Genomic DNA, 27886 nt, shown 5'->3' with positions numbered 1-27886 from the left:
AGGTTCAAAAAGTGTCCATTTTCATTCATCAGCTGTTTTGAAACATTTGAAAAGATGAAGACATTATCAATTCTTTTGATCGTTGGCTTTGCCACATTCGCAGTACTTGGTAAGCTCAATTTTACTTTGAATCTTCTTTAATTTATCATGAAAAAACTGAGAAAAGTTTGAAGGGGCGGACAATATAATCACGAAGAAAGTTTATTAGCCCTACCCCAGGCAAAGCTACTAGAAAAAGCGTCCCCAGGTACCCACAAGACACCCCCTCTGGAATGTTCGTGATAGAGGGTTAGCCTGAAAACCATCCGTGATTCTCAAAATATAGATGTGCAGGATCCCAAAAACAGTTAAAGACCGTGTTCACCGGCAGGTGGGGGTAATTGCTCCATATTGCCTGGACTATTATGATAATCAAAGCAGGAATGTGGTCAAGTTTTTGTTATCAAAGTCTTCCTTGACCAATTAAAAAGATTCGCTTAGAGGTCTCAATAATGATTCAATTGACTATTTTAGTACATTTCCTTTTTAGCCCGACCTGCCAAACCCGCTGTACCTAAAAGAATTCAAAAAGAACTTGAGAAGGGAATCGTCAAAGAATTATCCAAAGAAGTTGTGAAAAGTAAGTCCTTTTAAAACTGTTTCTTAATGGAAGAAAAGTTGGACTAAAATTTAACCATAACCTATAAACAAACATCTCTAACACTTTAGGAAACTGCCTACTAAAACACTTGCTAAGCGATTATAATTCAGCAAACTTTAAATATACAATGGTCGTTCTCTAATTCCAGGTTCTACTTTTCGATACGCATCATTATTCAATAATATTAAAAGTCTGACAAGAAACTCTCGTAAACGTAGACTAGTATAATCGTTGAATGAAAAACATGACACCGGAAAATCTTACTAGAGTGGTAAAATCGGGAAACCGTATCTAGAACGATATTCTCAAATTTCAGTTCTTTTCCTTCTCTCTCGCGCGCTAATTCCCGTGTGAACGTTTTTCCGATTATACCTAGCCAGTACCCGACTCCTAAATTTTGTTGCGCGCGGTAAATAACAGACTTGTTTACAAGTCTATCGTAAACGACGCTCTTCTATTCCATACTCTCCCTCATTCGATGAAAATCTCTTTGAAAATCGAATCAGAGAGCGTCAACTCTGGAGCTTAAAATGTAAAAATCATGTTGAAGTAACAATATAATATTCTCTTTCAGAATTAAAAGAAAAAGCTCATCATGACGACGAAGACGATGATGATGCAGTATTGGGTAAGATCTATTTTAGATGGCATCTTGCATGTGCTTTGTATCGGAAAAGCTCTTTGTTCAGCTAGGGAAAACGATCCTTCCATCGTACGAACAAAATTGTCTGCTAAACTTAAAGAACTAAACGAGTCATTATTACTTATTACTTTTTTAAATTAAACTTTAGTGGCTTCAAATTATTGATAGGCCCAATTGTAGGTCCCTAGATATTCGCCTCGTTTTGGCGAAAAACTCGTCCCTAGGCCCCAAAAATCAAAATTTTTGAAAAATGAAAAAACACTCTCAGATATTCACCCAAGGAACAAATGTGCCAAATTTCTGCCAAATCTGACAATTTTTGAAGTCTCCAAAGTTTTGGGACATACACACAAACACACAGACATAGACACAGACACACTCAGATTCTAGCTCAACTGAAGTTATGAGAATAGGAGAATAAACTACATAAGAACATTAGGCTTCGATGACCAAAATGCTAAGAACAAGTTAAGAACATTTTAAGGGCTTTGTGGATTCTAAAACACCTAATTCCTTGGTTAAGTTGACATAAATACTCACAAACTGGTTAAAATAAGAACATGTTAAAAACATTTTTCAGCTTAAATCTCAGAAAGTTGGTTAAGTTAAAGCCCTTTTTTAGATGTTTGTTAATGGAAGAAAACTTGGGTAAAAAAGGCTGAAATTCAGTCAAGACCTATAATGACAAAACTATATCAACAAAGTCGTTTCATAAACAATCTTGTCTTCTCTTTCAGAAGCTGAAACTGACGACGAGACCTCGATGACGAAATTCTAGATCGCCAATTGGACGCAGATGCAAAGCCTCTCTTCTTTGGATCGATCCTTTCGTCTTTATTTGGTTGAATTGAATCGAATTTAACATAATTTATTCGTCTGTATTTTAACAGAGAGGTTACATGTAGCAAAAGAGGATAAAATAAATTTTCTAAGCAGGCCCCGGTAATCTATAGATACAAACATCATCTCACCTAAGGGATGGCAACCTGTTTCCTGGACTGACGAGGACTTGGATATGAATATTTATCTTATGTTGAAATAATTTAACGAACGTAAATATAAACAAAGAAACTAGAAAAAAACTTTTACTTGTACTTTTTCCTGAGAAAATTTTTAACACGCAAAATTTTTTGACAATTGTGAAAATTTTCAACAGTACCAAAGCTTGTAACTTGAGAGTTAGACAATAGTTTTGTTAGAATAGGTATTTTTATACTCCTTTGAAAGCATTCTCTTTAACCAACTTCGAGATAGCCCATTACCTAGGAAAAACCTCCATATAGGAAAGAATTGGCAAATTAGCCCAGCGGTAAACTAGCCGATAGTGAAGAAGAATTTGATTTGAGAGCAAAGTCTTAATAGTTGCATCTTTTTTTCACCATCCATAAAGAAAATTTCTCATGTCTCAAAGAAAATAATCGGCTTAAAAAACAGTTCAACTTGTTGTGACTGGCCTGAATTTTTGGTGACGATAAAAAGCAGTCATGTAGGTCCAACTTGCAAAAGGCAATCGGTTGCCTACTTCACTGTCTTCTTCTTTAGTTCTCTTTCCAAGAAACGTCATTTCTCTTCAACCAAATCCAGTGACTTGCTTTCTCGGTTGCCTCTTCATTCTTTTATCGACTTGTTGATCATGTGTTTAAGGAGGCCGATGTTTATGAGCCACTTCTTCAACCTATTGCCGACAAAACTTCCGCAGCTAACTTCTACTGGGTGATGAGTTGCGTTTCTCCCTGCATCTTCGCACTTCTCTAGTACTAATTTTAGTACGCATGCGTGTTACAATGCAGGATCTTTTAGAAGAACAGACTGAGTATAATAAAGTATAAGTTGCATCCATAGTATTTGCGTCGACGGAGAAAATCTTTGCTTTTTAACCCACTCGTTCAGCTTAACTGGCTATCTTGGTATAAACTACTGCAACCTCTTTTCCGCCTTTCCCAAAGTTTAGAGTACACACTTTTTTTATAAGAACATACTTTATAAGAATATTCATGATGAAAATAGCCAAAAAGATTTTGAGTATTACCAACCTAAGAATGTAATTTTTAGAGCATCTTAAACTCAAAATTGCCAATTATTCCCCAGTTAAGCTAAATTCAAGTTCACAAAAATGCTTTAAATTTGGATTAAATTTAGATTCTTCCTAACCTAAGAATACCGTAAGAATATTTTAGGGTGATTTTCGCCAAAATGTTAAGAATATCCATGATGGAATGAAAAAAACACCATTCTTAAAATAAAAACCGTGACAGTGCTTAATTGGAATTCTTGTTGACAGGAAGATTGACATAAATAATGCGATTTTTGATCATAGAAAATTTTATTGTACTTTTAGTACGTTCTAATTGTGTAAAAATTGTGCACAAAGGCGTGCAAGCACAACTGTAGTTTAGGGGTCAAAAATGGATCTAAATCTCAGACCTAAAAAATTGGCACCCGTTTGTGTATTTTACAGACCAGAATAGATTCCCAGGATTAAATGAATTTGACATTTTGTCTGCACTATTTGACCGAGTTCACTCATTATCTAAGTGGGACTTAAAAATTTTCACCAGGTTTTTCACCGGGAGAATCTGATCGGGTGGTCACTGATAAAAAGGTGTATAGGAGTAAAAGGGATATCATATCCTCGTTCTGCTCTAAAGCAGGCGTCTTCAAATTGAATTCTATGCTTCTTCAAAAACAGCAAAGATTCTTTGGACATCACCATAGAATTGACAGAGTGAAGGCTGAGATCTTCAAAGAAAGGCAATAAGGTCCATATTTTGAAACTAAGTGGTTGGTAAGGGTAGTACCCCCGGGCCCGGAGGATAAATAATCACAAGTAGTGAAGTAAGAATTGTCCATACCTTATAGGCCCTTTCTACACCGGCCCTTATTGGCGTTATTTTTGTACTCGTGGCGTAATAAGGGCCAGCGTGAAAAGGGCCAAAGTTTTGTAATTTCTACGTCTACAAGCGGCGTTAATTTCTGACCATTTTTTCTCAATTTAAAGGATTTTAGGCATAATTAAAGGATGAAAACTATCCAGCCATACTATCCGTCATACTCTATATCCAAAACTTCACGAAAATCAATGATTTTCAATGGAATTTTCAACAGTTTGACACTGAAAGATGACATTTTAATGTAAATTTTAGTTAATACTTACTGTTTTAAAGCCTGAAAAGCGATTTTACAAGTTTTGGCGTTATTTACGGCCCTAATTGGCGTAAGCCCATAATTAGGCTGTGGCGGAATAAGGGCCGGCGTAAAAGAGGCCAGCGTTAAATTAGGACCGGCGTAAAAAGGGCCGATAAGGTAGTAAATTAGTATGACTGGTGGTCTTGTGACAACAAAGTCGACTTCCCCCTGAACTTTTTCCTTTTTGATGATTTTTGATGACGCTGAGAGTCCAGTGATTTAGACTAAATGATAATACTGTATGTAACGTTGTATGTATAGAGGTATCAACTAAGATAATATTGAACAGGGAAATTCATAGAGGTATCAACTAAGATAATATTGAACAGGAAAATTCATAGAGGTATCAACTAAATTAATATTGAACAGGAAAATTCATAGAGGGAATAACACTAAGATAATTGAACAGGAAATTTCATACGCAGAAAGGACAAAAATCGCCTGCTATATTAGTATCAAAGAAGCTTGACCAAACAAGGGCCAGGTGTTCGAGTATAGGACTCTTTCTAAAGTTTTCGTATTGTTGGCAACCCAACAGAAAAGAAAATTACGAATATGAAACGATCTTATGGGCGCCTTCTTTGCCCGGGGGGGGGGCAAGATGGGTTACGGGGATGCTCCGCTGGTCAGGGTACCTTTTTTAACGTCCACGAGTCCCAGGTAGGGTCGCAAAAACACCAAAATAGAAAAATCAGTCTCCCGTAGGGTGCCTATTTTTGGAAATTTTGGGGAAAAAGTAGAAAATTTGACAACATTTTGAAATTTTAGTCCCATTCAGGGTCACTTTTTTCGCAAATTTCGAGTCCCACGTAGGGTCCATTTTTCGAACCTCAGTGGAGCACCCCCGTCGGTCGACAAAGGTAGTACCCCCCGCGGGCTATTCTTTGGACTTTCGAAATCACATTAGGATCTGTTGCAAAATTAAGGTACATATCTGATGGACAAATTGAGGGTATTGTATTGTATCGTATTGTTTCTTTATTTCACGTTGGCTTTAAGAATTAACAGCTGGGGTTAAGAAAATTATAATGAAATAACAAATTCTAATAAACACCAACCCCTATTAGATTTTTAATTACGGCATAATCTGTAGTTGCAGGGAATTTAATTTTCTTTTGTGAATTTCTTAAGTAATTTTTCAAACTCTTCAGAAGAAGAACATGAAACTTGGATTTCGTTTTTTTTAGAGATTTGAAGACCTCATGTATAGAGCAATTCTTCTTTATAACCTTTTAGCACCTTCCACCTTTCCAAAGGCTATTTAAATGCCTCTCGTATGCAAAACAAAATTAGATTGAAATATTGCTTTGCCTGGCGTCCTTCTGGTTGAGTATAATTTTCATGTCGGATGGGTAAAAATGCAACGAGTTTTGTAACAGACCTCTTAACCCATTCCGTGCCCATGTCAAGTTTATTCGACATTGCTAAATGCTTTTTAGAATCAATACACCTTACCCGAATTGTTATTTAGGCTTTTTGACTTTTTTTTGTTTTAATGTTTGGATGTTTCTATTTAGTTTCATAAAATTGTATGTCACAAAACTAAACAAATAAAAAAAGAAATGTGAGAAAAGCACTTCCGATTCTTGAGTTATTTTGATTTGAAATTTCTTTATAAACAATAGAATTACATGGAAACGAGGCCGGGCTGTATGTTTTAATTTTTATAAGGGATTTCACCGTGAACAAAAACAGTCACAAAAGTTGATAGAAAAAAGCTTTTGAGCTCAAATTTTCAGCACGCTTTTGTCTTTATACGAGGAATACAAATATGTAGTCTATATATTAATAGCGGTGCTTTGTGTGTCTGTGTGTCACCACTTTCGTTTTCGCTTTGTTTGTGTTTTAAAATTATGACTTTTAGTCTCTTGCTCCACAAGTTTGTTCTATTGGATTCGTGCCATTTGCAAAAGATCGGATAGAGCTTGGTTTAGACTTTATTCAGCCTTTGTTTTGAAATTTAAGGTCCATCTACATTTTAGTAATTTTAATTTCTGCCCAGAGTTGTCTTTTTCTCTCTTCTTTTGTTTTAAATGTTTTCGAATGTATTAATTTAACGATCGTATTTATTAATGACATTCGAATTCTTTTCAAAACAAAACAATTTCATTTCATAGAAAATAATATTTCAAAAGTAAATCAAAACATAAAAATCAAAATGTTTGTGGACAACAACAGCATTCAAAGGACGATATAAAGCATAAGAAGAAATTAGTTCACTTCTTTCTTCTTATAAAAATATTCAAGTCGTCGTTATGTTAAAAAGTGTGTACGTCATTTTTTATGTTTAAATTCGAAAAGTTATGCCAAGGGTTTAAAAAAGCAACTTAGAATTGTCTTATTTCTTTCGATCTGAGAAAAAACAAAGAGTTGCACGGGAGTTGCACCTTTGTGATCTTCCCACTTTTTCCTGAAAAATTGTCATTTAAACTGGACGGCATATTTAACGCAAGCGAAGCGAGAAAAATAACTACCTGCAGAGTCGTTTTAAACGACACTGGTACAGTAAACGATGCTCTTTCTGGTAACTTTTGACTTAAACAAAAAATTATGTCACGGGGGGACAGTACACGATCCAAATATGGTTAAAAGATAAGACAGCCGGGGAAGGTTAGAGTTAAACGTTATAGAGATTTCTTTTTTTTTTGTTTGATCGCTTTTTTAAGCCAGCTTTAACATCCAAAGGACTTTTAGTGCATTCAGCTACAGCTTAACCGGCGTGCGACGCCGGGTACCGGCTAGTTTTCAATATGGTTTGAAGACCTTCGAAAAATACCAAACAATTCGGGAAAGGTGTATGGTGTGAGCAGCCGCACAAAAAAAAAAAATGGGCAAAGATGTATAAGTCATGTCCAGTTTTTTTTTTGACATCGGGCCTGGCGGCTAGCAACGGGTTGGAATAAATATCCATGCCATCGGCTGCTCAAAATACTTTTTTCATTTTCTCCCGCTGAAAACAACTGCATCGCCTCGAAAATGTTTGTAAATTTTCTTTTTGCTATTCCCCCCCCCTGTGCACGGAAAAGGTTAAGGGTTTCAAAATACAAAAAATCTAATTCAGCACACATCCAAAAAATTCCTTATTTTAAATCTTCAACATGCCTTAATTTTAAGTAAAGTTGTCCAAACTACGGTTACAATATTGTCCTTGATTTCAGCTATCAGTCCCCCTAAAAACCCAAGTGGCTAAAGTCTGGTGGAAATACCTGCCATCCCAAATAACTATTATACCCCTGGGGCTTCATCAACTTGCTTTATTTCCTTCTATTTTACTATCATCGTATACAGCAAACAACGTTGTTTTAAAACGTTTAAATCTTGTTTTGACGTTGTGTGTCGTCTGGGTAGCATATAGACAAGGAATCTTTTTTATGAAGTGTAAATCGACCTCTGGAGAACTTGAACTTGAACTTGAACTCGTACCCCATACTCCGCTTCTCAGGAAAATCTTTTAGAAGAATAAAATCAAATAATTCCTTGTTTAAACAGATTAATTTGAATTCAATTTTCCTTTGAGGAAGTGAAAAATACCAAAGTAGGAAAATTTTTGAAACAATTTTCCGCAATGAAACACATAAAAGAGGTTCAAAAAGTGTTCATTTTCATTCATCAGCTGTTTTGAAGCATTTGAAAAGATGAAGACATTATCAATTCTTTTGATCGTTGGCTTTGCCACATTCGCAGTACTTGGTAAGCTCAATTTGACTTTGAATCTTATATTCATAATTTATTTGGTAGCGAACGAACGTTAGAGGGTAAGGAGAAAATCAGAGGAATAATCCTTTCTACAAATTCTCCTCTGACAACCACAGTAAAACTTTGACAGAGTTTTGGTGAATGTGACAAAAGTCTTTAACTTAAGATCTTTATTTGAACCAAACATAGATTGCCAGAAATGTTTAACAAAACCTCCAGCACGTACACATTCTGCATAATCTATAGTGGAAAACTTGATCTTTCTGATTAATTGTATACATTGGTGAACGGCGACCACAACTATACTCCTTCCGTTAAATACGCCCTTGATTTAGAAAAAAGATTTTCCAGTAGAACGGAAAAAGTAGGCCGATACTAATAAGGTTTGCTTAGAGACCTAAACAAACCATCACTAAATGAACTTTTTTTTGCTTATTTTCCTTTTCAGCTCAGCCGGCCCGACCCGCTGTACCTAAAAGAATTCAAAAGGAACTTGAGAAGGGAATCGTCAAAGAATTATCCAAAGAAGTTGTGAAAAGTAAGTCTTTATTAAACTGTTTCTTAATGGAAGAAAAGTTGGACTGAATTTTAACCATAACATGTAAGCAAACATCTCTAACACTGCCTTATCAAGAGCACTTGCTAAAGAATTTGACGATTTTGTCGATTATAATTCAGCAAACCTTAAATATACAGTTGACGTTCTCTAATTCAAGGTTCTACTTTTCCATACGCATCATTATTCAATCATAATATTGAAAGTTTGACAAGAAACTCTCGTAAACGACGCTCTTCTATTCGATAAAAATCCCTTTGAAAATCGAATCAGAGAGCGTCAACTGTAGCTTAAAATGTAAACAAGTGATACTTTTATGGACCTACCTGGTTATGCATTTAACACATATATAATTGATATCTACGTGAGCGTAAAAAACAATCATTCAGAACACAAATAGTGACGATCTATTAAAATTAGTCGTTTGTTTCTTATAAAAAAACCGTTTAGAAACCAAAATTTCATGCTCTTTGAATATTATTTCATGCTTTAAATATTCTTTCATATTCAAGCAAGCAAAAAAAACATCAGGTTCCGTTACATTCGAGGGTTTATAGTTATGCATCTTTGTGCAAAAAATCAGAAAAAACTAATTAGCCAATCTCGAGAAAAGCTGGTAACTAACGAACGGACGAACATACAACGGTTAATTTATAGGACCTCCACCGGGGTAGGTCCAAAAATCATGTTGAAGTAACAATATAATATTCTCTTTCAGAATTAAAAGAAAAAGCTCAGCATGACGACGAAGACGATTATGATGCAGTATTGGGTAAGATCTATTTTACATTGCATCTTGCATGTGCTTTGTATCGGATAAGCTCTTTGTTTGGCTGGGGAAAACGATCATTCTATCGTACAGACAAAGTTGTCTGCTAAACTTAAGGACCTAAACGAGCCATTATTACTTAATACCTTAAGGGAAGAAATTTTTGCAGAACAAATATTCGCGGTTATTCGACGAATCTGCGAAATTGAATTCCGCGAAACACGAATATTCTCAGAATTAGAAAAATTATCCTTAAAATTGGTGTTTTCAGGGCAAAAAAGCCATATTTTAGACAAAAAATTCTCTTATACCACGAAATTAAATTTCGCCAAACTTCCGAATTTTGAGCTGTGAACCGGAAAATTAAATTCTGCGAAAATTTCTTCCCACGAAAATTTTATCCCTTAAAGAACACTTTTTTATAGGGAGAATAAACTATATATGAACATGTAGGCTTCGATGACCAAAAAGCTAAGAACAAGTTAAGAACATCTAAAGGCTTTGTGGACCTTAAAACACCTGATTCCTTGGTTAAATTGACATAAATACTCACAAACTGGTTAAAAGATAGAACATGTTAAAAACATTTTTCAGCTTAAATCTCAGAAAGTTGGTTAAGTTAAAGTCCTCGTTTTAAATGTTTCTTAATGGAAAATAAATTAGATCGAAAAAAGAGGTTGAAATTCAATCAAGACCTATAACGAGGAAACCGTATGAACAAAGTCGTTCCATAAACAATCTTGTCTTCTCTTTCAGAAGCTGAAACAGACGACGAAGACTTTGATGACGAAATTCTAGATCGCCAATTGGACGCAGATGCAAAGCCTCTTTTCTTTAGATCGATATGGCGTGGCATCAAGGGTATTTTCGGTTGAGTTGAATCGAACAAAATTTATTCTCTTGTATTTAATCAAATAGAAATACTCGTGCAACAATCGAAAATGAAATAAATTAGCTAAGCAGGTCGGGATATTTAATCCCATAGATGGGTGCATCTCACCTAAGGGATGACAACCTGTTTCCTGGATTGGTGATGATTTGGATATGAATATTTATCTAATGTTGAAATAATTTAACGAGAATAGAAACAACAAGCTAGTAAAATCTTCAAATATTCAACTTGTACTTCTTTTTGAATTTAACCTTTCCCGCCGGCAACATCTTTTGAAAATTTTCAACTTTTTTGGATTCCAAAATTTCAAACTGGCATAAAAGCTTGTAATTTGAGAGTTAGACATTGGTTTTTGTACCATTGAAATATATTTTTATACTTCTTCAAGCAGCATTCTCTTTAACCAACTTTTAATTAGCCCATAACCTCGGAAAATCGTCTATTTTGTTCAGAATAGGCAAATCAGCCCAGATTTATAGGCAAATTAGCCGACAATGAAAAAAAAATTGATTTGAGAGTGAAGTCTTGATACACGCTTTTTTAAATGGTGATTTTCATTTCATCATATATTATTAATTTTTTGGGAAGAATCATCCTAAAATATTCCTACGGTATTCTTAGATTATGATCTAATGATCATATGAAATTCTTATTAAGTATAATATCGCTATAAAAAAAATCGTGTAGTCGCATCTTTTTTATTATAATACGCTTAAATCCGAACTCCCCCATTCTCTCATAAAGCAATTTTGCTAAGCGATTTTTAAGCATCCGAAAATTCTTGTTCGCGCCTTTTCTGTATTAATCTTTCAATTGGTCAATTTTTAGCCTTAAAAAGAAAGCCGCAAAAGAGCGTTTTGAAAATTACCTGTTTCTTTTTATTTTGAAATATCTTAATTTCAAATTTTCAAAGCTATTCAAAGTCTTTAAAAGTCACCCTCCAAATATCTACGTCTGATGGCTAGCCACGATGGCTAATTGTACTCCAAGCATAAGAATAGTTTTACTAGATACTCTTGATTGTGGTAGATTTTAAAGATCTTCTCTCCTTGCAAATAGATTAAAAATTAAAAATGGTAGTTTCGATTGGATTAGCTTTCAAAATAACTATTCTTTATCTTTTTTTAAAGGTTTTGTTTTTTAAGCAAGAGTGATATCGTTTGCTTAAGTACTCATCAATTTTAATCTGCAAGATTTTTCACATTGGATTGACACGGATGACACAGTCAGCGATGGTGTGTTAAGAAGAATAGCCCTAGCCTCAGCTGCCTTTGGTAAACTAAAGAAAAATGTATGGTCAAGAAACGACTTATCTCTACGAATCAAATCGAGACTCTTCTACGCAGTTCTACGCACTTATCATACCAAAAGCAATATATGCCTGTGAAACTTGGTCTTTAAAGAAAAAAGATATGTAAAAACTTTCAGTCTTCCAAAACGACTGCCTCAGAATCATGGCTGGGAAACGCAGAATCGACAGAACAAAAATAGTAAATTTAAAGCGTACTCTTGGTGTCAAGATGGATATCCTTGATATGATCAAAAGGAGGAGAATGAACTGGTTTGGTCACATCGCAAGAAGAGACCCCAACATCAACTATGTGCACAAGGCTTATAAGCGAGATTTTAAGGAAAAAAGACCCCGTGGACGTCCCCCAAAAAAATGGAGCGATCTAATCCGAGAAGACACAGGGATCCCACTTCTTACTGCTGAGCGCCGTGCCCGTGACAGAGAAAAGTGGAAAGAGTTTGTCTCCAAGAAGTGTGCAAAGATCCCCGTGGGATTATGCACTTAAGTCAAGTAAGTCAAGATTGACACGGATGTGGAGCAACATTGGTCAAAAAGAGGAAAAGAAAAACATTTTTTGCTTATATCAGCATAATATAACAATAGGCAGACACTGTCCTGACAATTAATATGTGTCTGATATGAAACGGGAACACTTATGTAAAAATAAAACCTTTAAGACAGAGAAGGATTTTTTTCGAAAAATCAACTTTGTGAACGTTGAAAAACAAATTCACAAAAATCAATAAACACATAGGGGAATCAAAAAACACAGCCTTGACTATGTACCTTGAATATGTACGACCATTACTTGTTTTGCTTGAATTTCGGAAATATGCAACACTTAAAGCTGTGTCTAAATCAATTAAAACTTCGTCCTCTTCCATTTCTGTGAAAAAATTCCAAATTGTCTAAATATAATAACACAGACTAACACAGTATTTCAAAAACCTATTTAAACAAGTGATACTTTTATGGACCTACCTGGTTATGCATTTAACACATATATAATTGATATCTACATAAGCGTGACCATTAAACAATCATTCAGAACACAAATAGTGACGATCTATTAAAATTAGCCGTTTGTTTCTTATAAAAAAACACGTTTAGAAACCAAAATTTCATGCTCTTGAAATATTCTTTCATATTTAAGACTTCGAGAGCAAAAAAACATATGTCATCAAAAAATTCAGTAATTTTAAGAACATTGATGTATGCTTATTAATAGTGATTCTTATAGATAAATATGCGTTTTTTGAGCTGAAAAATTCTTTTTTTACAAAAATCTGCTTGAGCCATCTTTTACCTACTTTCATGCAAAAAGTCGGAAAATAACAGGTCCAAAAAACCCTTCTTTTAGCCGTTTTTTTAGCTGAAATTTACCCCAAAATTTCTTTTCTAAAAATCAAGCTCCGCCACATTCGAGGGTTTATAGTTATGCATCTTTGTGCAAAAAATCATAAAGAATAAAAGAGCCAATCTCGAGAAAAGCTAATACCTAAGTAATTGATAGTGTGCTTATAAAAAATATCGAGTTTGGCCAGTTTTTCTATAAAAACAAGCCAAGCAACCAAAATTTCATGTCTAAACACATATATTCTTTAAAAGTAAGCCCTAAAGAGCAAAAAAACAACTATCTCATAGAAAAAATTGAGTAATTTGACTAAGAACATTGCTGTATGCTTATCAATAGTGATTCTTATAGATAAACATGCGCTTTTTGCTTGAACCATCTTTTACCTATGATGGTACCTTACTTTCCTGCAAAACATCAGAAAAAATTAAAGATCCAATTTTTCACAAAGTCCAAAAAACCCATTTTTTAGCCGTTTTTTGGCCCAAATTTACCCCCCAATTCTTTTTTTTGAAAATCGGGCTCCGTCACATTTGAGGGTTTATAGTTATGCATCTTTGTGCAAAAAATCGTAAAGAATGAAAGAGCCAATCTCGAGAAAAGCTAATACCTAAGTAATTAATAATGTGCTTATAAAAAAATATCGAATTTGGCCAGTTTTTCTATAAAAACACGCCAAGCAACCAAAATTTCATGTCTTAAACACACATATTCTTTAAAAGTAAGCCCTCATGAGCAAAAAAACATCTATCTCATTAAAAAAATTGAGTAATTTGACTAAGAACATTGATGTATGCTTTTTAATAGTGATTCTTATAGATAAACATCCGTTTTTTGAGCCAACAAAAGTTTTTTGCAAAAATCTTCTTAACCCATCTTTTACCTACGATGGTACCCTACTTTCATGCAAAAAATCAGAAAAAATTAACGACCTAATTTTTCACAAAGTCCAAAAAACCCGTTTTTTAGCCGTTTTTTGGCCCAAATTTGCCCCCCAAATTTTTTTTTTGAAAATCGGGCTACGTCACATTCGAGGGTTTATAGTTATGCATCTTTGTGCAAAAAATCAGAAAAAACTAACGAGCCAATCATGAGGAAAGCTAATAACGAACGAACGGACGAACGTGCAAAGGTTAATTTATAGGACCTCCACCGGGGTAGGTCCAAAAAATATTTCAGAAATCCCCTTTTATTGGGATCTGTGTTTCATACACGTGTAACTCAGGTTCAATATAATTCAATTTTATTCCTTTATAAGTTCTTGTACAATCAGCTTGAGGTGCTCCTCAAACTGGGTCACAGCTGTGGCAGTTTGAACAAACTGTTTGGCCAAAAAATAAGTCAATCTGAATGTCTAAGACAGTAGAGAGATTGTATACAGTTGACGCTCTCTAATTCGATCTTCAAGGGGAATTGGAATTTCATCGAATAAGGGAGCTTATCGAATAAGGAAACGTCGTTTATGAGAGTCTCTTGCTGACGGGGACTTTAAATTTCATCGAATAAGGGAGCCTATCGAATAGTAGAACGTCGAATTAGAGAGCGTCAACTGTAATTTGACTGTCAGCAAATTCACTATAAGTTTTGTAAGTATATATTCCAGTTTAATGAGTGTGTTGAACGGTGAAAAAGAATGCGGCTATTATATTTTGATTTTTCCCCAGTTCCAGTTTAATGAGTTTAATCCCAAAGTCAAAAGAAAATGCGTCTTGACTGCAGCTATATTTTCAGACAGTCAGAATTTTCTATCCAGAGAAAAACCACGCGCACTTATACCTATATGTTACCCCCAACTGACAAATTCTACACTTGTGGTTTATAAATCCAAGGCAAAAGAAGCGTTTATAATGGCCGCGGTGCTTGCTCTAAAAATAAATCTCCACTCGGACTTTTTTCAAGTAACCTTTTCAAGACATTATCAGAAGGAGAGAAAGAATTACAATCCGTGCCATAATATATTTGCACTTTTGGCTAATTTACCATTTTTCGAAAATTGAAGTTCGAGCGAGAATGTCAATTTCAGGCCCTCAACTTGATTTCATCGATTATTTCGATCTGGGAGGGATTTATTGGTTTCTAGGCTATATTTCAAGCCCTACTGGACCATTTTTAAACTTTTGGATCATCAGATCCTAAGGTCCCAAGTCTTAATTTAAGTCTAGCGTTAAAACTCAGAGTTAAAACTCTACCCTTCGAACCTACTTTAGAGCAATTACAAATCGATTGTGGTTTCAAAACACCCCGCCCCGGTGAATTTCCCTTTTGTGCCAAGTATTTTGTCCCTGATTGTATTTGAAACAAGTTTTAATATTCGAGGGACATGTACTGCTTGTAATAATGAGCGAGAAGTTAATGCACAATACAGGTATCATTGTTACACTTCTTTAAGATCTTTTGTATCCATAGATTAAGATTGACACAAACAATTGGCCAGATTGCGTGAATAGCGGTCTCGATCAAAGTACAGAAGTTTACTGCAATACTTGTCTTATTTATGTTAGTTCATTGTTATCTCAAAGAAAATGCTTTTGAGAAGAAAATCATACTTCTCATCCATGATCATTTTCAAACATTGCATATAAAGCATTAAAAAGCCTAATCAGTAATTAGTGGGGCCCCAGCGGTTTGCGTGAATGCGTGAAAATTGAAGAAAAAAAACACGTAAATGCGTGAATGGAAAAAGCTTGCATGAACGTAAAACCAATTTTGATTGCGTGAATGCGTGAATCTGGGCCATTTTGTGCTTCAATACGTGAATTTCTGTGTTCTTTCACAGATTGTGTTCCCGATTTTCGAACATTTCCCCGATTTTTCCCAAAAGTTTTCCGATTTTGTGAAAAATCGGGTTATTGCGTGAAAATCGAGGAAAATTTGCGTGAATGCGTGAATTTCTAATAAAATTGCCTGATTGCGTAAATTAAGGATCCGCTGGGGGGGGGGGCTCTTAGGTAGTCTTATAGGCATTTCTAGCGGGTGGCAGTTAGTGAAAGCTATGATTAGTAATATGTGTTACACAGTACACTAACGAACAAATAAGACAACTGACAAAAATACAGTCTTTTCCCCCCGCTAGGCACTAAGTGATATCGCTAGAGATAAAACAATATTAAAAAGATAGGTTTAAAGAACGTTTTATGTAGAGTTATCAACTAAGATATTGAACAGGAAAATTCATAGAGTTATCAACTAAGATATTGAACAGGAAAAATCATACGTAGAAAGCAGAGCAAAAATCGCCTGCTATATTAATATTAAAGAAGAATCCCCTCAAAGAAGGCTAAAGATCGGAAAAAAGCTAAAAATGGGCAATATGGACCAATCTTGGAAGGCTATAACTTTTAAAATAAATTACGTTCAAAGTTTCAAAAAATTGACCAAGTAGAAAACATCGGTGAATTAAAAGTTTTTCTATATTGATTATGGATGATTCGGGAAAAGAGAGATCGCGAGTTTTTTAAATGATTTCTCTCTACAAGCTAGGGAAAGAAAATATCACGAACTGTAACCTTGCTTGCTTGCTTTATTCTATTCTCTCTCTCTCTCTCTCTCTCTCTCTCTCTCTCTCTCTCTCTCTCTCTCTCTCTCTCTCTCTCTCTCTCTCTCTCTCTCTCTCTCTGGATCGGGACATGTGATTTCACAAATTAGGGAAATAAAATTTCCCGGATTGGGGAATGCAATTTCCCGAACTCGTTAACTTCAGTATATCCTTTAAACACTTAAAATTAAATCAGAACTTCTTTTTCAACTCAAATACAGTAAGACAATTCAATCAAAAATTTAAAACTGTCACAAATTGAAGCCTGATTGGGAAAATTATTTTTAGTTTAGGGAAAATTGATTACCCTAACCAGTATTACACGCGTGAGAAAAACCACAAGTGACTTTTCAGTCATAAGTGGTCGTGTCGTATGTGAACCAAACCATTATAAGGGTGTAATCGATCAATGTATAACACAACGCTAAAGATGAAGTGTCCCGCAAAGGCGGCCTCATTCGTTCGCAATGAATTTGCGTCGCAAGGGCTCAGTGGATCGGTGAGACGGGTTTGAGGTCATTAAGTTGGCTCTCTAGTGCAGCTCCACTGTTGTGACAAAAGTGCCGGGATTCTCAAAGTAGCGCAAGTACATGTCAGAACGGATGAGAGATATCGAAACAGCCCCGAAAAATTTATCAGCTTTTAGGCAGCTAAAAAATTATTTCCACGGAGGGCCACTAGTACATTTATAGCCATCTAATGCATTTAATTATTTTATCAGTTTTCCATAATTTAAAAAAGGAAGGATTTAATTCGTGGGTAAACCTATGGAGTTTTCTTGGGATCCACTCGAGAAAAGCACTTTTCAAAAATAGGATAATTGAACATCCAGGGACCGTGTACAAATATTGTTCCACTTTTCAACGAATTTACACGATTTCTTTCGCTTCTCAAATGATTTTAATCGTTTAAGAATCGTACCAATTTAAAGCTATGTCAGGCTGAAACGTTATGAAACGATTTTAAACGTTTTTCTTTGAACAAAAAGTGGTAAAACGATTTGAAAAGAAAGTCTTCAAGTTCAAACGATCTCCTAATCAATTAAACGAATTAAAATTAAAAGATCTTCAATTGTTTGGATAGGCCCCTGACAATTGATTACTCTCTTTGTTTCTTTTAAACCGTTATTCTCTTATATCAATTTTATTATTTCATTCCCTTGTGCATAGTTTTATTTAATCTCATTAATGTTTTTAATTACGATTTTTATTACCTGCTGTACTGATTTTAAGAATAAATTGTAGCATTTGAAATGTTTTTAGTATATGGTTGAAAATGATGACATAAAGATCGTCGAAATATTCCTACAACATCGACTCTATTTTCTTGTTGTTTTTTATTTAAAAATCCAAGGAAATGTTTATTTTTGGGTTATGCTTCTTTTTATAGGCAAATTAGCCGACAATAAAAAAAGAGAGTGAAGTCTTGATACACGTGATTTTCATTTCATCATATATTATTAATTTTTTGGGGAGAATCATCCTAAAATATTCTTACGGTATTCTTAGGCTATGATCCAAAGTCAACCTAAATTTAACTCATAATAAAATGGCATTTTTGCAAAAGAAAGTATTGAGCCTTACCGGGGGATAATTGGCAATTTACAGTGAAAAATGCTCTGTAAACAAAATCATTAGCTTCTAAATTACAAAATTTCATGATGGTGATATTATAATTTTTTGGCCACTTTCATCGTGAAAATTCTTATTAAGTATATTGCTATAAAACAAAAGTGTGTAGTCGCATCTTCTTTATTATAATACGCTTAAATCCGAACTCCCTCATTCTCTCATAAAGCAATTTCGCTAAGCGATTTTTAAGCATCCGAAAATTCTTGTTTGCGCCTTTTCTGTATTGACCTTTCAATTGGTCAATTTTTAGCCTTAAAAAGAAAGCAGCAAAAGGGCGTTTTGAAAATGACCTGTTTCTTTTTATTTTGAAATATCTTAATTTCAAATTTTCAAAGCTATTCAAAGTTTTTAAAAGTCACCCTCCAATTATCTACGTCTGATGGCTAGCCACGATGGCTAATGTACTCCAAGCATAAGAATAGTTTTACTAGATACTCTTGATTGTGGTAGATTTTAGCAATCAAAGATCTTCTTTCCTTGCAAATAGATTAAAAATTAAAAATGGTAGTTTCGATTGGATTAGCTTTCAAAATAACTATGCTTTATCTTTTTTCAGAGGTTTTGTTTTAAAGCAAGAGTGATATCGTTTGCTTAAAGTACTCATCAATTTTAATTTGCAAGCTTTTTCACATTGGATTGACACGGATGTGGAGCAAGATTGGTCCAAAAAAGGAAAAGAAAAATATTTTTTGCTTATACCAGCATAATACAACAATAGGCAAACACTGTCCTGACATTAAATATGTGTCTGATATGAAACTTATGTAAAAATAAAACCTTTAAGACAGAGAAGGATTTTTTTCGAAAAATCGACTTGGTGAACGTTGAAAAACAAATTCACAAAAAAATAAATAACCATATAGGGGAATGAAAAAACACAACCTTGACGGCTGAAAAGGGTAACGATAAGCAAAAGCCAGTAGTAAAAGAAAATTTGTCCTGGTTACGAGACTACTTAAGTCTATACTTCTGAACTTTTACTTTTTGACAATTTTTGATGACGCTGAGAGTCAAGTGATTTAGAATAGATGATACTGTATGTAACGTTTTCTTTTCTTTTTTTTTTTTTTTCTTTTTCTTTATTGCCACCGCAGCGAGCGCGGCGAGCGGAGGAGGCATTCATAGCTTCACGCAAGATATATTGGGTTGTAGCTTTGAATTTTTGCGCGACTTTGCGCGACGTTTTGTTGTTTTGTCGCATCTTCCGTACTAAGTCTTATCCGTAATATGTCGGTATTGTTTATTTTCCGGGTGGAGAATTATTTTTAGAGCAGGCACCACGGGCATTATAAATGCTTCTTTTGCCTTGGATTTATAAACCGCGAGAGTGTAGAATTTGTCAGATGGGAGTAACATATAGGTATAGGTGCGCGTGGTTTTTCTCTGGATTGAACTTTCTGACTGTCTGAAATTAATGCTGAAGTCAAGACGCATTTATTTTTGACTTTGGGATCAAACTCATTAAACTGGAACTGGGGAAAAATCAAAATATAATAGCCGCATTCTTTTTCACACTCATTAAACTGGAATATATACTTACAAAACTTATAGTGAATTTGCTGACAGTCAAATTATACAATATGTCTTCTGTCTTAGACATTCAGATTGACTTATTTTTTGGCCAGTGAACAGTTTGTCCAGGACGTTCAAACTGCCAGAAATAAGCGATTTCTTTTATTTGCTTATTATAATTCAATTCTAATTGAAAATCATATCACCGATCTCAAAAGTAATGCGTTTAGACTGCTTGATGAAATTCGTGAACCAATATGGTCAAGAATTATTGAAGATTGTGGTACGTATGCTAACAGAAAAAGTGATGCACAAATTACAGAGCTTTTTTCAAGTAACCTTTTCAGGACATTATCAGAAGAAAAGAAAAGATTTTTTAAAAATCCAAAGTTTTTCTATATTGATTATGGATGATTCGGGAAAAGAGAGATCGCGAGTTTTTAAAATGATTGCTCTCTACAAGCTAGGGAAAGAAAATATCACGAACTATAACCTTGCTTGCTTTATTCTATTCTCTCTCTCTCTCTCTCTCTTTCTGGATCGGGACATGTGATTTCATAAATTAGGGAAAGAACGTTTCCCGGATTGGGAAATGTCATTTCACGAACTCGTTAACTTCAGTATATCCTTTAAACACTTAAAATTAAATCAGAACTTCTTTTTCATAACTCAAATACAGTAAGACAATTGTATCAAAAACTTAAAACTGTCACAAACTGAAGCCTGAGTTTGGGCATAGTCATAGGAAAAACCTTTTGGTTTGGGAAAATAATTTATAGTTTAGAGAAGATTTATTTCCCTAACCTGTATTACGCATGTGTGAGAAAAACCACAAGTGGCTTTTCAGTCATAAGTGGTCGTGTCGTATTTGAACCGAACCATTATAAGGGTCCAATCGATCAATGTATAACACAACGCTAAAGATGAGGTGTCCCGCAAGGGCTGCCTCATTCGTTCGCAATGAACTTGCCTCGCAAGGGCTCAGTGGATCGGCGAAACGGGTTTGAGGTCATTAACTTGGTTCTCTAGTGCAGTTCCACTGTTGTGACAAAAGTGCCGGGATTCCCAAAGTAGCGAGCGCAATTACATATCGGAACGAATGAGAGCTATCGAACCAATGCTCACAGAAGGATCGAATACTTTTAATTATTTTACCAGCTTTCTATAAATCAAAGAAAGGATTTAATTCGTGAATATGGGTAACCCTATGGAGTTTTATTGGGGTCCGCTCGAGAAAAGCACTTTTCAAAAATAGGATAATTGAGCATCCCTAGCTAGTCATAAGCACCGGAAATTTCATTTCCATAACTAGGGAGCTGTTGCACCTTCCCTAGCTAAGGGTTGGTTGGAAAATCCAGATTTCCAGATTTGGCAAAAAACTTTTCCTGTAGACATAGGATTGTTGTCATGTGAAGTTTAGATCAACCTTCTGGAAAACTTAAACTTGTTCCTCGTGATTCGCTTCCCTGAAAAACCTTGCAGGAATAACATATTCAAATGATTCCTTATTTAAACAGGTTGATTTAAAATAAATTTCCTTTGAAGAAATGGAAAATACCAAAGTAGGAAAATTTTTGAAACGATTTTCCGCAATGAAACACATAAAAGAGGTTCAAAAAGTGTCTATTTTCATTCATCAGCTGTTTTGGAGCATTTGAAAAGATGAAGACATTATCAATTCTTTTGATCGTTGGCTTTGCCACATTCGCAGTACTTGGTAAGCTCAATTTTATTTTGAATCTTATATTCATAATTTATTTGGTAGCGAACGAACGTTAGAGGGTAAGGAGAAAATCAGAGGAATAATCCTTTCTACAAATTCTCCTCTGACAACCACAGTAAAACTTTGACAGAGTTTTGGTGAATGTGACAAAAGTCTTTAACTTAAGATCTTTATTTGAACCAAACATAGATTGCCAGAAATGTTTAACAAAACCTCCAGCACGTACACATTCTGCATAATCTATAGTGGAAAACTTGATCTTTCTGATTAATTGTATACATTGGTGAACGGCGACCACAACTATACTCCTTCCGTTAAATACGCCCTTGATTTAGAAAAAAGATTTTCCAGTAGAACGGAAAAAGTAGGCCGATACTAATAAGGTTCGCTTAGAGACCTAAACAAACCATCACTAAATGAACTTTTTTTTGCTTATTTTCCTTTTCAGCTCAGCCGGCCCGACCCGCTGTACCTAAAAGAATTCAAAAGGAGCTTGAGAAGGGAATCGTCAAAGAATTATCCAAAGAAGTTGTGAAAAGTAAGTCTTTATTAAACTGTTTCTTAATGGAAGAAAAGTTGGACTGAATTTTAACCATAACATGTAAGCAAACATCTCTAACACTGCCTTATCAAGAGCACTTGCTAAAGAATTTGACGATTTTGTCGATTATAATTCAGCAAACCTTAAATATACAGTTGACGTTCTCTAATTCAAGGTTCTACTTTTCCATATGCACCATTATTCAATCATAATATTGAAAGTTTGACAAGAAACTCTCGTAAACGACGCTCTTCTATTCGATAAAAATCCCTTTGAAAATCGAATCAGAGAGCGTCAACTGTAGCTTAAAATGTAAAAAATCATGTTAAAGTAACAAATATAATATTCTCTTTCAGAATTAAAAGAAAAAGCTCAGCATGACGACGAAGACGATGATGATGCAGTATTGGGTAAGATCTATTTTAAATGGCATCTTGCATGTGCTTTGTATCGGATAAGCTCTTTGTTTGGCTGGGGAAAACGATCCTTCTATCGTACAGACAAAGTTGTCTGCTAAACTTAACGACCTAAACGAGCCATTATTACTTAATACCTTAAGGGAAGAAATTTTTGCAGAACAAATATTCGCGGTTATTCGACGAATCTGCGAAATTGAATTCCGCGAAACACGAATATTCTCAGAATTAGAAAAATTATCCTTAAAATTGGTGTTTTCAGGGCAAAAAAGCCATATTTTAGACAAAAAATTCTCTTATACCACGAAATTAAATTTCGCCAAACTTCCGAATTTTAAGCTGTGAGCCGGAAAATTAAATTCTGCGAAAATTTCTTCCCACGAAAATTTTATCCCTTAAAGTACACTTTTTTTATAGGGAGAATAAACTATATATGAACATATAGGCTTCGATGACCAAAAAGCTAAGAACAAGTTAAGAACATCTAAAGGCTTTGTGGACTCTAAAACACCTGATTCCTTGGTTAAATTGACATAAATACTCACAAACTGGTTAAAAGATAGAACATGTTAAAAACATTTTTCAGCTTAAATCTCAGAAAGTTGGTTAAGTTAAAGTCCTCGTTTTAAATGTTTCTTAATGGAAAATAAATTAGATCGAAAAAAGAGGTTGAAATTCAATCAAGACCTATAACGAGGAAACCGTATGAACAAAGTCGTTTCATAAACAATCTTGTCTTCTCTTTCAGAAGCTGAAACAGACGACGAAGACTTTGATGACGAAATTCTAGATCGCCAATTGGACGCAGATGCAAAGCCTCTTTTCTTTAGATCGATATGGCGTGGCATCAAGGGTATTTTCGGTTGAGTTGAATCGAACAAAATTTATTTTCTTGTATTTAAACAAATAGAAATACTCGTGCAACAATCGAAAATGAAATAAATTAGCTAAGCAGGTCGGGATATTTAATCCCATAGAGGGGTGCATCTCACCTAAGGGATGGCAACCTGTTTCCTGGATTGGTGATGATTTGGATATGAATATTTATCTAATGTTGAAATAATTTAACGAGAATAGAAACAACAAGCTAGTAAAATCTTCAAATATTCAACTTGTACTTCTTTTTGAATTTAACCTTTCCCGCCGGCAACATTTTTTGAAAATTTTCAACTTTTTTGGATTCCAAAATTTTAAACTGGCATAAAAGCTTGTAATTTGAGAGTTAGACATTGGTTTTTGTACCATTAAAAATATATTTTTATACTTCTTCAAGCAGCATTCTCTTTAACCAACTTTTAATTAGCCCATAACCTCGGAAAATCGTCTATTTTGTTCAGAATAGGCAAATCAGTCCAGATTATATAGGCAAATTAGTCGACAATGAAAAAAAAATTGATTTGAGAGTGAAGTCTTGATACACGCTTTTTTAAATGGTGATTTTCATTTCATCATATATTATTAACTTTTTGGGAAGAATCATCCTAAAATATTCCTACGGTATTCTTAAATTATGATCCAAAGTCAACCTAAATTTAAATCATAATAAAATGGCATTTTTGTGAAAGAAAGTATTGAGCCTTACTGGGGGATAATTGGCAATTTACAGTGAAAAATGCTCTGTAAACAAAATCATTAGCTTCTAAATTACAAAATTTCATGATGGTGATATTATAATTTTTTGGCCACTTTCATCGTGAAAATTCTTATTAAGTATATTGCTATAAAACAAAAGTGTGTGGTCGCATCTTCTTTATTATAATACGCTTAAATCCGAACTCCCCCATTCTCTCATAAAGCAATTTCGCTAAGCGATTTTTAAGCATCCGAAAATTCTTGTTCGCGCCTTTTCTGTATTGACCTTTCAATTGGTCAATTTTTAGCCTTAAAAAGAAAGCCGCAAAAGGGCGTTTTGAAAATTACCTGTTTCTTTTTATTTTGAAATATCTTAATTTCAAATTTTCAAAGCTATTCGTCACCGTCCAATTATCTACGTCTGATGGCTAGCCACGATGGCTAATTGTACTCCAAGCATAAGAATAGTTTTACTAGATACTCTTGATTGTGGTAGATTTTAGCAATGCAAGATCTTCTTTCCTTGCGAATAGATTAAAAATTAAAAATGGTAGTTTCGATTGGATTAGCTTTCAAAATAACTATTCTTTATCTTTTTTTAAAGGTTTTGTTTTTTAAGCAAGAGTGATATCGTTTGCTTAAGTACTCATCAATTTTAATTTGCAAGCTTTTTCACATTGGATTGACACGAATGTGGAGCAAGATTGGTCCAAAAAAGGAAAAGAAAAACATTTTTTGCTTATACCAGCATAATATAACAATAGGCAAACACTGTCTTGATATTAAATATGTGTTTGACGAGAACACTTATTTAAAAATAAAACCTTTAAGACAGAGAAGGATCTTTTTCGAAAAATCGACTTGGTGAACGTTGAAAAACAAATTCACAAAAATCAATAACCATATAGGGGAATGAAATAACACAACCTTGACGGCTGAAAAGGGTAACGATAAGCAAAAGCCAGTAGTAAAAGAAAATTTGTTCTGGTCTTGAGACTGCTACTAAGTCTATATTTCTGAACTTTTGCTTTTTGATGATTTTTGATGACGCTGAGAGTCCAGTGATTTAGAATAGATGATACTATATGTAACGTTTTCTTTTCCTTTTTTTCTTTTTTCTTTTTCTTTATTGCCACCGCAGCGAGCGCGGCGAGCGGAGGAGGCATTCATAGCTTCACGCAAGATATATTGGGTTGTAGCTTTGAATTTTTGCGCGACTTTGCACGACGTTTTGTTGTTTTGTCGCATCTTCCGTACTAAGTCTTATCCGTAATATTTCCGTATTGTTTATTTTCCGGGTGGAGAATTATTTTTAGAGCAGGCACCACGGGCATTATAAATGCTTCTTTTGCATTGGATTTATAAACCGCGAGTGTAGAATTTGTCAGATGGGAGTAACATATAGGTATGGGTGCGCGTGGTTTTTCTCTGGATTGGACTTTCTGACTGTCTGAAATTAAAGCTGCAGTCAAGACGCATTTATTTTGACTTTGGGATCAAACTCATTAAACTGGAACTGGGGAAAAATCAAAATATAATAGCCGTATTCTTTTTCAGCGTTCAACACACTCATTAAACTGGAATATATACTTACAAAACTTATAGTGAATTTGCTGACAGTCAAATTATACAATATGTCTTCTGTCTTAGACATTCAGATTGACTTATTTTTTGGCCAGTGAACAGTTTGTCCAGGACGTTCAAACTGCCAGAAATAAGCGATTTCTTTTATTTGCTTATTATAATTCAATTCTAATTGAAAATCATATCACCGATCTCAAAAGTAATGCGTTTAGACTGCTTGATGAAATTCGTGAACCAATATGGTCAAGAATTATTGAAGATTGTGGTACGTATGCTAACAGAAAAAGTGATGCACAAATTACAGAGCTTTTTTCAAGTAACCTTTTCAGGACATTAACAGAAGAAAAGAAAAGATTTTTTAAAAATCCCAAGTTTTTCTATATTGATTATGGATGATTCGGGAAAAGAGAGATCACGAGTTTTTAAAATGATTACTCTCTACAAGCTAGGGAAAGAAAATATCACGAACTATAACCTTGCTTGCTTTATTCTATTCTCTCTCTCTCTCTCTCTCTCTCTCTCTGGATCGGGACATGTGATTTCATAAATTAGGGAAAGAACGTTTCCCGGATTGGGGAATGTCATTTCACGAACTCGTTAACTTCAGTATATCCTTTAAACACTTAAAATTAAATCAGAACTTCTTTTTCATAACTCAAATACAGTAAGACAATTGTATCAAAAATTTAAAACTGTCACAAACTGAAGCCTGAGTTTGGGCATAGTCATAGGAAAAACCTTTTGGTTTGGGAAAATAATTTATAGTTTAGAGAAGATTTATTTCCCTAACCTGTATTACGCATGCGTGAGAAAAACCACAAGTGGCTTTTCAGTCATAAGTGGTCGTGTCGTATGTGAACCGAACCATTATAAGGGTCCAATCGATCAATGTATAACACAACGCTAAAGATGAGGTGTCCCGCAAGGGCTGCCTCATTCGTTCGCAATGAACTTGCGTCGCAAGGGCTCAGTGGATCTGTGAAACGGGTTTGAGGTCATTAACTTGGTTCTCTAGTGCAGTTCCACTGTTGTGACAAAAGTGCCGGGATTCCCAAAGTAGCGAGCGCAAGTACATATCGGAACGAATGAGAGCTATCGAACCAATGCTCACAGAAGGATCGAATACATTTAATTATTTTACCAGCTTTCTATAAATCAAAGAAAGGATTTAATTCGTGAATATGGGTAACCCTATGGAGTTTTATTGGGGTCCGCTCGAGAAAAGCACTTTTCAAAAATAGGATAATTGAGCATCCCTAGCTAGTCATAAGCTCCGGAAATTTCATTTCCATAACCAGGGAGCTGTTGCACCTTCCCTAGCTAAGGGTTGGTTGGAAAATCCAGATTTCCAGATTTAGCAAAAAACTTTTCCTGTAGACACAGGATTGTTGTCATGTGAAGTTTAGATCAACCTTCTGGAAAACTTAAACTTGTTCCTCGTGATTCGCTTCCCTGAAAAACCTTGCAGGAATAACATATTCAAATGATTCCTTATTTAAACAGGTTGATTTAAAACAAATTTCCTTTGAAGAAATGGAAAATACCAAAGTAGGAAAATTTTTGAAACGATTTTCCGCAATGAAAGACATAAAAGAGGTTCAAAAACTGTTCATTTTCATTCATCAGCTGTTTTGGAGCATTTGAAAAGATGAAGACATTATCAATTCTTTTGATCGTTGGCTTTGCCACATTCGCAGTACTTGGTAAGCTCAATTTTATTTTGAATCTTATATTCATAATCTATTTGGTAGCGAACGAACGTTAGATGGTAAGGAGAAAAAAAGGGGAACAATCTTTTCTTTTCTACAAATTCTCCTCTGACAACCACATCAAAACTTTGCGCCACTATACCTCCCCATTGGATACGCCTTTGCTTTATAGAAGGATCTTCCTATTGAACGGAAAAAGTAGGCCGATACTAATAAGGTTCGCTTAGAGATCTAAACAAATTATCCCTAAATGAACTTTTTTTTGCTTATTTTCCTTTTTAGCTCAGCCGGCCCGACCCGCTGTACCTAAAAGAATTCAAAAAGAACTTGAGAAGGGAATCGTCAAAGAATTATCCAAAGAAGTTGTGAAAAGTAAGTCCTTTGTAAACTGTTTCTTAATGGAAGAAAAGTTGGACTGAAATTTAGTAAAAAACCTATAACACTTCAGGAAACTACCTTATCAATAACAATTTTTAATATTAAGGCTAACGATTTTTTCTATCACCAACCGGGAAACCTTATAGTCCCGTTCCATAAAAAATCTCTATTTTCTTTCAGAATTGGAAAAAGGAGCTGAAACTGACGACGAAGACTTTCATGACGAAATTCTAGATCGCCAATTGGACGCAGATGCAA

The 27886-nt window shown here is 34.7% G+C and overlaps 2 protein-coding genes and 1 long non-coding RNA gene across 6 annotated transcripts in view; 2 read left to right on the top strand and 1 right to left on the bottom strand.

Moving 5' to 3' along the window:
- LOC136798942 (uncharacterized) overlaps positions 1–27886 on the bottom strand; it is a 59014-nt gene that overhangs the window by 6693 nt on the left and 24435 nt on the right. The gene's annotated exons all lie outside the window — the stretch shown is intronic.
- LOC136798930 (uncharacterized) lies at positions 9–10602 on the top strand. 3 transcript variants are annotated; one of them, XM_067055612.1, is made up of 4 exons: positions 9–109; positions 530–619; positions 1215–1268; positions 2021–2220. In XM_067055612.1, exons 1-4 carry the CDS (start codon positions 55–57, stop codon positions 2059–2061), a joined length of 240 nt encoding a protein of 79 aa, XP_066911713.1. In that variant the 5' UTR covers positions 9–54; the 3' UTR covers positions 2062–2220. The 3 variants fall into 3 exon arrangements, with proteins under 3 accessions (XP_066911713.1, XP_066911712.1, XP_066911711.1); XM_067055611.1 differs by lacking the exon at positions 2021–2220 and adding an exon at positions 10247–10602 and having other exon boundaries at positions 10–109; XM_067055610.1 differs by lacking the exons at positions 9–109; positions 530–619; positions 1215–1268; positions 2021–2220 and adding exons at positions 8062–8159; positions 8614–8703; positions 9440–9493; positions 10247–10602.
- LOC136798865 (uncharacterized) lies at positions 21338–23489 on the top strand. 2 transcript variants are annotated; one of them, XM_067055534.1, is made up of 4 exons: positions 21338–21422; positions 21877–21966; positions 22326–22379; positions 23137–23489. In XM_067055534.1, exons 1-4 carry the CDS (start codon positions 21368–21370, stop codon positions 23250–23252), a joined length of 315 nt encoding a protein of 104 aa, XP_066911635.1. In that variant the 5' UTR covers positions 21338–21367; the 3' UTR covers positions 23253–23489. The 2 variants fall into 2 exon arrangements, with proteins under 2 accessions (XP_066911635.1, XP_066911634.1); XM_067055533.1 differs by having other exon boundaries at positions 23134–23489.

The sequence above is a fragment of the Clytia hemisphaerica genome, unplaced genomic scaffold (genome assembly GCF_902728285.1).
Source record: "Clytia hemisphaerica strain Z4C2 unplaced genomic scaffold, Clytia hemisphaerica genome assembly, whole genome shotgun sequence".
NCBI lineage: Eukaryota > Metazoa > Cnidaria > Hydrozoa > Leptothecata > Clytiidae > Clytia > Clytia hemisphaerica.
The sequence above is the reverse complement of the archived record's forward strand: the minus strand, read 5'-3'. Positions and strand labels throughout refer to the sequence as shown.